Source organism: Chrysemys picta, chromosome 17 (assembly GCF_011386835.1).
Source record: "Chrysemys picta bellii isolate R12L10 chromosome 17, ASM1138683v2, whole genome shotgun sequence".
Taxonomy (NCBI): Eukaryota; Metazoa; Chordata; order Testudines; family Emydidae; genus Chrysemys; species Chrysemys picta.
The window spans coordinates 5,836,998-5,846,972 of NC_088807.1; the positions used below are offsets into that span (position 1 = coordinate 5,836,998).

Consider the following 9,975-nt stretch of genomic DNA (forward strand, 5'->3'; position numbering starts at 1 on the left):
GTACCTGGTGCCCATGTCCCATAAGCCAGCCCAACCAGGCCCAGCAGGGACAGCGCCCGTGACCCCAGGATGGGGTGGGGTAGGGGGCCAAGGATCCCATTTTAGCCTAGACTCAGGGCAACAGTTAGAGCGTGCAGCCGGGGGGGCAGGGGTAGGGTTAGGGTTAGGGTTGAGAAACTGAAGCGGGCAGAGAGGACGGAGAGGAGCTGGGTGTCTGGGAGAACCTGCTCCCCTCCCAGCGCTGGGGAGAGAACCCAGGAGTCCTGGCCCCCAGCTCCCCCACTGAAGCGCTGTGAGCCCCTTGGCTGGGCCATGCTGGGCTGGCACGATCCCAGCTGGGGCCTGTGCAGCAAGAGGCAGCCCTGAGGGGCAGGTGGGTAGCGCTTGGCACACCCATAGGAGGGGCCTGAGGCCTCCCCCCAGCCCCAGCAGCTTCAGTGACAGTCCCACGTCCCTGCACCAGGTGCCCTCTGCCCTTTGACCGAGGAAACCCTCCGGGTGCTGTGCCGCCCCAGTGCGGAGCCCCGGGACCAGCGGTGCCCTGCGGGCAAGAGCATCCCTGGCCCTGGACCTTCCCCCCTTGCTGCCAGGAGGGTGCAGTGCATGGATCTCCGCCCTCTGCACCCCCCTCCTGATACCCCCCAGCTCTGCTCCCCGCTGCACCCCACAGCCCTGCTCCTGTGCCCCCAGCTCTGCTCCCCTCTACACCCCCCGTGCCCCCTCCTATTGCTCCCCAGCCCTGCTCCACTCTGCACCCCACAGCCCTGCTCCACTGTGACCCCTCCTATCACCCCCCAGCTCTGCTCCCCTCTACAGCCCCCGTGCCCCCTCCTATTGCCCCCCAGCTCTGCTTACCTCTGCACCCCACAGCTCTGCTCCACTGTGACCCCTCCTATCACCCCCCAGCCCTGCTCCCCTCTACACCCTCTTCCCTTCTCTGTGCCCCCTCCTATCGCCCCCCAGCCCTGCTCCCCCCTCTGCACCCCACAGCCCTGCTCCTCTATGCCCCCTCCTATTGCCCCCCAGCCATGCTCCCCTCTGCACCCTTCCCCTCCTCCTCTGTGCCCCCTCCTATCACCCCCAGCCCTGCTCCCCTCTGTACCTCGCAGCCCTGCTCCTCTGTGCCCCCCCTCCTGGTACCCCTCAGCCCTGCTCCCTTCTGCACCATGCAGCCCTGCTCCTCTGTGCTAGCCAGAGAACCGGCAGTTCCATCCCACCCAGGGGTGTCACCCACTAGCTGGCACCCAGGGGACCAGTGTTTGGCCAGAAAACACAGAGGACACAAACTTGACCCATGTCCATCGCCTCAGGCCAATGTCAGGCTAGAGGGATCTCACCAGGCCCCCGCATCCAGCTTCCCCCCCCCCTCCCGGAAACGTCTGGATTGTGTCTCACAAACCCTCCAGCGGCAGCGTCTCACCCCAGGACGGGAGGAGACCAAAGCCAGGAGTTCCCCAGAAGGGCAAAGGCCCAGGGGTCAAGCAGGGCTAACGAACAGCATTGCAGGGAGAATAGCCCTCCGAAATGCCGGCCTAGCGTGCTAGGCACGCGGCCAGCCGAGGTGGAGCAGTGGGAGGAAGGCAACACGGAGGCGAGTCCAAGAACCGCACACGCCCTCGGATTTACCATGTTGGCACTCCGGGGCTGGAAGCGTCGGCTCTGGTGTTTGTACAGCGCCTAGCGCGATGGGGGGCAGGGCTTCTCCACGCCCGGCGCTCCAAGGCGCTACCATAACGCACCTCCCCACGCCAAGCAGGCTGTGCCCACCTCCAGGCCGCTCCGAGGCAGCGAGCGCATCTCGCCCCCGCCCAGCCAGGCCTGCGGTACCACAAAGCGAACCACTTGCCTGTGGGGGATGGTGTCCAGGTAGCTCCTGCCTGCGGAGTGGGGGCCTGACTCGGCCTTGTTTCCCCCGCCCTGCTCCTTGCGGATCCCCGTCACATACACGCACGCCTGGGCGAGTCTCAGCAGAAGTTCTCTGTGCGGTAACAAAGCCAGCGCCTGGCACCCCGCGACGCTGCCCGCCGGGTGCAGATCCAGCCGGGGTGGGGCTAGCTGGTTCAGTGCTGGGCATAGGGGACACTCTGGCTAGAGCAATGGGAGCGGCCCAGCCCAGGAGGCTACGTACAGGTTTAGGCCGCAGGCTCCAGGGCCAGCCCCTCCATCGCCTTCCCCCCGTGAAACCCCCCACCCCCAAATCCCCACCAGCTCCACACACAGGGTGAGGCACGGGGCAGTGCGGCCTGGGTGACAGGGCCGGGGGGTGGGTGAGTGGCAGGCAGGGGAGAGAAGGCTGGTGACGTGGGACAAAGGTTTGATGGTGTAGCTCACAGCCGGGGGGCAAGAGGCCGGGCCGCAAAAGGCCGGGCCTCTTGGTGCCACTCAAGCTGGGGGGCTAACGGCCAGGGTGTGCTGGTGCCATACAAGATGGAGGCCATGGGATAGGGTGGGGGTTGCTGAGGGACGAGGCCTGCTGGTGCCGCTCACCATGGAGACAACGCCCAGCCTGGCCGCCCTTGAGCACCGGCCTGCTGGGAGGTTGAGTGAGGAGGTCACGGGTGGCAGTGGAAGGGGACCCAAGGGGGCAGCTGCTGCCAGTTTCCCTGGCACCCCCCACCCCTGCCCACCACGCTCCCAAACCCAAGCAGCAGCAGGCCGTGTTATATAGAATATAGATATATTTATGGATATACAAATTTCATACAGTACCAGGATGGATGGATGGATGGACAGACAGACAGAGACACACACGCAGAGCGCTACGTTAAAAAAAAAACCAACAATAATAATGTACAGGGACGACGACAACACAAGCTTCTTTAAAAAAAAAAATCTCGGATAGAAATGATTGTTCCTCACCAAAAAAAAAAAAAAAAAGTAGCAAAATGGTGAAAATAATAATAATAGTGAGATGCACTAGTACCTGGTGAGAGGAGCTGTGGGGAGGGTGGGACAGGAGGCAGTGCCCCAAGATTCAAGTGTCCAGTCTGGGTCCCTCCACAGATAACCATGGTGCACGGGTGGAGGGGGAAGGAAAGGAACCACTGGTGCCACCCCTCTGGCTTGCCGGACAGAGCTGACCCCGCCCCCCCTCCGGTTTGTTCGTCTTGGACAGCCAGATAAATCCAGAAGGCTCATGGGAGGCTAGGGTGCTGGAGGAGCCCACGGGTGCCACGGTGGGGACAACTTCAAGGAGTCACAATGGAAGCTCTGGATTTTGAGGATGCGGAACCGGGGAAAAGGAGAGGACGACAGGGGAGCTGGTCCCAGAAGATGACGAAGACTGAAAAACCACAAAGAGCAGCTTGTTCTGAGGTGGGTCCAAGAGAAGCCAGCTGCTCCAAGGGGTGGGAACCCATCCCGGTGTGGATCTAGAATCTGGAAGCTCCATGAGGCTGGGGTCCAGGCAGATGATCTAGAACCCTGGAAGCTCCATGGGGTGGGAACCCATTCTGATGAGGTTCCAGTTGCACTGTCGAGGCTCCAGTTCCAGTGTGGCTCTAGAACCTGGTGGTTTCCTTGGGGAGGATCCCGTCTTGCCATGGATCAAGAAACTGACTACTCCACAAGGCAGGGTTCCCATCGAGACATGGATCTAGAATCCAGTATCTCCATGGCAGGGGAAAGCTTCTATCCCAATGTAGGTCTAGAATCTGGCACTCCATGGGGCAGGGATCCCCTTCTGATGTGTATCTAGAACCCAACAGCTTCATGGTGGCAGACAGATCCCACTCCAGCGTGGATCCAGAACCCAGTTACTCCACGGAGCAGAAATCCCAGTCTGGCACAGATCTAGAACCTGATCACTCCATCAGGCTGGGATCTGATCTGGCGTGGGTCTGGGACACAGGGGTCCCATTCTGCTGCAGATCTAGAACCTGGTTGTTCCACGGGGGGCGGGATCCTGTTCTGTGGTAGATCTGGAACCCAGGCATCCTGTGTGGAGAGGACCCCGTACCAACACAGCTCTCCAGTAGCTTTGTAGTGTGATTTCGGGGAGTCCAAAGCCTTCGACCAGTCCAACGTACCCCCTCTAACAAACCCCACCAGGTTGGCGGGAAACACGGCCTCAGCTGGCCAAGGCAGGAGCGGCCACCGCTCCGACGTAGTGAAGGTTTACAAAAGTTAAATGCACTTTATTTTTTAATATAAAAGGTTCAGCTCGTGGGGTGTTTATCCTCCTGCTGGAAGAGTGATTCAAAAAACAGTGAGACCATTAAATACTGGTGGGGCGAGGCGCCCCGGGGTGACGGTCCCAGGCACGCTGGAATCACGCAGCAGGATTTGCTCCTTCTAAAAATATATAATTTTTATATATAAAAATTCTTTCAGGTAAAAAAGAAGTCAGGTCAGCTGGTTTGTAGTGTCTAGGAGTGGAAGGGGGGAACCATGAAATTCAGGGGGAGCAATTAGGGATGACTTTGGATTTCGTTCTTCACATTCACACGCAGCCCCATCGGTGCCACTCCGGCAGCCTAACCGGGGCAGAAGTGACCCCGATAATTCCTCTCCCTGCACATGGGGAGCTGACGTAAGGGTTCTTATCCCTGCTCCTAGCCTAGAGGGCGGATTGGGGGTGTGGCTATTCGCTGCCCCCCAGGTCCCACAAGGGTTGTGGCTGTGGCAGACTATGGGAAACCCCAGGGCAGGACAGGGGAGCAGGGACCCAGGCCCCAGAATTTTCCTCCACCCGAAAACAAAGTCAGTGGTTCCCGCAGCGACCGACGGGACCTGGGGTCCGATCAGCAGCTGCCCCAGAAACCCTGCTCCCTTAGCACCAAGACCCCCCCTGCGCCGTGTGGCTCCCACACCCTGCTCTGGGAAGACGCTTAGTGTTTCTAGGAAAGGGGGGGCAGGAGCAGGGGAGACCCCGCAGCCCCTGAATACTTGCTTTTCTCCTGCCCGCTCTAAGCCACAACAGCTGACACCCCCTTCCTGGGGGCTAGGAGCTTGCCTGGCCAGAGCCAGATCCCCCCCTCCCCCGAAGTTTGGAATTGTAGTGTTTGGTCTCGGCAGCCACGGATCCGGCACCACCCAACTGCCCAGAGCCTTTCAGGGGCCCGCAGCACCAGGGCCCCCTGGCAGCGGGATCCGGGGCGAGGGCTCGGAGCTCTACAGAGGTCGGAGAGTTTGGATGTGACGCGCCGGGGGCAGCGAAGGCACGGAGGGGCCGAGACCCCTCCCCCCAGGAGGTGGCGCCCCGGTCCCGTCTCGCGCCCGCCCGCCGAGCCTCTTACAAGTCCAGGGGCTCCTCCACCGGCACCGACTGCAGCTGGGTCAGCACCTTCTCATCCGAGTCGAGGCCCTCGGGATCCAGGGGGTCGCAGCCTGAGCTGCCCAGCAGTAGCCCCTCACCCTCAGGCAGCAGGAGGCCACTCGGCTCCGTGCCGTCCAGCACCTCCACCGCCCCCTTCTCCATCTCAAAGAGCCCCTCGGTGCCAGCCGCTTGCATCTCCATGCCCGCCGAGCCGGGCCACGCTGCCGGCTGAGGCAGCGGGGACAGCACCAGGCCCTCCTGGGGGAAGTTCGAGAGGACGCCAGGCTGACGGCCGGCTACACCGTCCCCGAAAGCCAAGGCCGGCGGGCCCGCCCCGGCGCCCTCGGAGTTCACGGGCCCCGGGACGGGGGCGCTGGTGCCTGTTAGAGGCGCCGTTTCTTGCTTGATGGGCAGGGCCAGGCTGCCGGCGGGAGCGGAGAGCACCGGGGACATGAGCATGGTGGCCGGGAAGGTGGCGGTCAGGATGAGTTTGCCCTGCTGGAGCGTCATGCCGGTGAGGATGGTGCCGCCGCCCGGCACTGAGTTCGTCAGGAGGAAGTTCCCTGCAGAGGGGAGAAGAGGGGTGGGGGGAAACCCCACAGGCCTCAGATGGGTGGGTCTCATCAGCCCCATTGTACAGCTGGGGAGACTGAGGGGAACGGAGCGGAAAGGACTAGCCCATGGTCACACAGCAAGTCATCAACGGAGGTGGTAATACAACCCAGGAGTCTGGCTCCCCCACTCTCCCTGGCTCTAACCACCAGACTCTCCTCCCAGAACTGGGAACAGAACCCAGGAGTCCTGACTCGAGTAGGAGGGACTGGGAGCCAGGACTCCTGGGTTCTATTCCCACTTCTGCTACCGACCTGGTGGGGGATGTGGGACAGCTTCTCCCGCTCTCCGGGTCTCAGGCTAGAAGGGGCCAGCCTGACCATCCCAAGCCCCCGTCAGCGAGCCCCCAGGCCAGAGACTCCCCCCCACACACACAGCCTGTCCTGCACCCGGACCCAGGGAGAGACATGGGGTCTTGGTGGGAAGACTCGGGGACTCCCCCAACCTCCTGGGACCCTTGTCCCAGGGTTCAGCGCCCTTCCTCCCTACCCCCAAACACCGACAGCCCCAGGCCTCCCTCTGCTTCGTCGGTGCTCCAAAATAAACTCTCTAGGGGCCCGGGTCCATGACCCCCCCCATCCTTCTCTGGGATACATGGAACAGTCCCTGCCTCTCCCCAGCTCTCAGGTCCTTCCTCTAGATCTTCTCTGGCCTCCACCTCCACCCCGCACCTGGGGGCCAGGGGCCCCCAGCGCACGCAGCCCCCAAATCCACCCGGCCAGGGCACAGGCCCTGATCCTCCCCCAGTCATTTCGGCTGCATTCCCCCAGCCAGGGCGAACGCAGCCAGCCCCACCCTCCCGCCCCCGGCGCGGCACCTGTGGCAGTACCTGGCGCGCCGGCGGGCAGCTGCAGCGTGGTCACACCCATGTTGGCGTTGATGAGGTGCACGTTGCTCTGCCCCACGGTCCCGCTGGCCGCCGGCGGAGCCCCCACCTTGAGCGGGGTGGCGCTGGCCAGGATCTGGATTGGCCCCACCCCCTGCTGCAGCGTCACCACCTGCGACGTGGGCACCACTTGCGGGAGCGAGATGAGCTGGGAGCCCTGGGGCACCGACACCAGCTGCGGGGCGGGGGCCCCCTGGGGCACCGAGTAGACCTGGGTGGGTGAGAGCGGCACCATCTGGGGAGGGGACAGCACCGGGGTGCCTGGGGCCGGCTGGGACAGGGGCACTACCTGGGAGGGGGGTGAGACCTGGGAGATGGGGATCAGGGGCGGGGCGGGGACGTGGACCACGGCGGGCACCGGGGTGGCCTGAGCTGACCCCGGGATAGGCGAGGTGAGGGCGGGGAAGGACAGCAGGGGAGAGCCCTGGAGGAGCGAGGCGGCCGCCGGGGGAGGGGACGTCACGGGCAGGGCCTGGCCGGGCTGAGAACCGGGCACCACTTGGGAGAGGGGGACAATCTGGGAGCCGGAGGCCACCGGCTGGGGGAGCGCCGGGGCCGGGCAGGGGGCTTCCTCGCCCGACGGCACCACCTGGGGCACTGAGCCGGCAGGAGCGGGAAGCAGCGCCCCCTTCGGGTCGGACGCGGCCGGGGGCAGGGGAAGGAGCGTGGGCACCTCGGACAGGGCCCTGACGGCCTGGCTCTCCTCCGTCTTCACCTCCACGGCGCCCGGGCCGAACACCATGGAGGGCAGCACCTCCCCGGCTTCCGCCTTGATGTCAGGCCTGGCCGAGGAGGCCGGTGGCGACTCCAGGCCGGCGCCAGGCGGGGTCTTGGCCCCGCCCAAGGCAGCGCCGTTGAGGAGCACGGGCGGGGTGGACGCCACGGGGCTCAGGGTGATGGTCTGGCTGTCGCCCAGCGCCAGCCCGTTAATGAGCACGCCGCCCGACGCCTGGAGCACGGAGCCGCCGTTCAGCAGCATGGCCTGTGGGCCGGCCGCGGTGATGAAGTTGCCGTTGAGCAGGATGGACGAGGCCCCAGAGCAGGCCCCGGCGGGTGCCGACAAGAAGAGGTTCCCGGCGGCGACGGCCCCGTCTGGCACGGCGGGCGTCCCCACGGCCAGCTCAGTCTCCTCTGGCCCCCGGCTCAACTCGTCCTCTGTGCTGGGGTTCCCGTCCGACTCGCTGCGGGGAGAGAGGGACTGTCAGGGGCGGGGGGTTAGCCAGAACTGTCGCACCCCCCCCCAGCTACTGCCTCCACCATAAAGGGGGCTGATATCCAGAGAACAATGAGAGACCACATAGCCCAGTGGGTAGCGCAACCAACTGGGCCTTCAGAGACCTGAGTTCTAATCCCAGCTCCGGCTTGCTAGGCGAGTCCCTTCCTCGCCCCGTGCCTCAGTTTCCCCTTTGTACAGTCAGATTGCCGGCTCCTGGGGGCAGGGCCTGCCTCTCACTCTGGGGCTGAGCAGTGCCTGAGCTGGGCCAGTGAGTTTAACAGCACTGAAAGCTCCTGACCCTCCCGATTGCTCAGTTACCTCGTGACACAAACCTACCCGGGGTCCCCAGGCTGCACCACAGGTAGGAAAGTTCCCCAGGGAACCAAGAGTTCCCCCAGCCCCCAGCAGAGTCCCAGCAAGACTGATTCCAGCCAGAGGGGGGCCCTCCGAGCCCACATGGCCAGAGCCGGAGACTCCACTACGTCCGGTGGTGCTGCATAACACAGGCCATGAACTAGATCCCCAGCTGGGGTCAATCAGCGTCGCTCCATTGGAATCTCTGGGGCTGTGCCGATCTCCCCCAGCCGAGGCTCTGGCCCCACAGATCTAGGGAAGGCAGCAGAGACCCAGCGCTAAATTCGTTGTGGGGTCTCAGTCACCCCCCATACCTCCCGGTCGGGCATCGGCCTCCCCGCCACGCGGCAGGGTACAAGGAGCTGCGACACAGAGATCCGGCCGTCCCAGGCCACGTCTCCAGCCCCGCGGGACCCAGCTGCCCCAGGCCCCCGGCCGCACTCACTGGCCCCCGGGGGGAGGATACCAGCACCGGCTGGAAGGTAAAATCACCAGGATGCCAGACAGCTGGGGATGGAGGAAGAGGGTCTCACATTTCACAACAAAGGGAGAGAGTTGGGAACAGCCCCCCACACACACCATGGGGGGGAGGTGGAAGGTCACCGAGTCAAGACACACACAAACCCTTCTTGTATTGAGGGTGTATCGGGGAGGGGCTGCAAACCCTGTCCCCCACCACCACTCTTCCCTCGGGAGCTGTGTGGGGAGGGGCCACTTCTCTTGCTATGGGTCCAAGCACTGTGGGGGATGGGTTGGGGCATATGATTTGGGGGTGCACCTAGCTCTCCTTGGGTTGTCCCAGCACTGTGGAGGGGTGGGTTAAGGGGCATATGATTTGGGGGTACACCTTGCTCTCATGGGGGGAGTCACAGCATTGTGGGGGGATGGTTTTGGGTGCACAGGATTTTGGGGGGCATCTAGCTTTCTCTGGGGGCTCCCAGCATTGGTTCCTGACTCTGTAGGAGGATAAGTTGGGGGGGAGTCTATCTATGAATATGTGGGGGGCTGCTGGCCTGTCCCGGGGGAGAGATGGGAGGGGCGCATGGGGTTTTGGGGTGCACCCTCCCAGCTCCTCTCCTGCCCATGGGGGAGACTTGGGGAGGGAAGCTGTGCATCTTGCTGAGTGGTGTCAGTCCAGCGCACCCCACAATGGGGGGGGCTGCCTGGGTGATTTGGAGGTGCTGTTACAGGGTGCTTCCTGTGTCTATTACTGGGTGCCCTCCCGCTGGAGGGGTTGTGTTGTTTTTGAGGGTCGCTCCAGAATCCTGGGGCTCCCCATCCCCTCTCACCAAAAGGGATTCTTCCTTTCCCTGGGGGGACAGCTTCAGAGTTCCTATAGGTTCTTGGGGTCCCCCTTTCCCTGTAGCAGGATGAGATATTGGGGTATCTAGCTGGGGATGCCTGCACGGGGGGTTCCTCTTGCTGAGGTCCCCCTTCACCCTACAAAGGGATGCCTGCAAGAGGTCAGGGTCCCCCTCCAACCGCCTGTTGGAGGTCCCTGTAGGGGGTGCCTATGGGATCTAAAGAGGGTGAATAGGATTGAAGGGGGATCCTTCCAGGGGGAGCTGGATAGGATCTTTGGGGGATGTAGGATCAAGTGGGGGTGCCAACAGGAGAGGACTGTACAGGATGGGGTGCCTGCAGAGGAGA

The 9,975-nt window shown here is 63.4% G+C and overlaps 1 protein-coding gene across 1 annotated transcript; it reads right to left on the reverse strand.

The window, feature by feature from the left end:
• Positions 1-2,658: 2,658 nt before the first annotated feature.
• Positions 2,659-9,923, reverse strand: SIX5 (SIX homeobox 5). The gene is made up of 2 exons (XM_065570784.1): positions 6,699-9,923; positions 2,659-5,820 (listed from the first exon to the last, which is right to left on the reverse strand). Exons 1-2 carry the CDS (start codon positions 7,732-7,734, stop codon positions 5,234-5,236), a joined length of 1,623 nt encoding a protein of 540 aa, XP_065426856.1. The 5' UTR covers positions 7,735-9,923; the 3' UTR covers positions 2,659-5,233.
• Positions 9,924-9,975: the final 52 nt, after the last annotated feature.

Bases quoted from the DNA above. Each gene is read 5' to 3' on its own strand.
- SIX5 (XM_065570784.1), bottom strand. From the start codon at position 7,734: ATGCTGCTGAACGGCGGCTCCGTGCTCCAGGCGTCGGGCGGCGTGCTC. The intron at 5,821-6,698 runs GTACTGCCACAG...TCCCCTCTGCAG, and splicing joins GCTGCCCGCCGGCGCGCCAG to GGAACTTCCTCCTGACGAAC.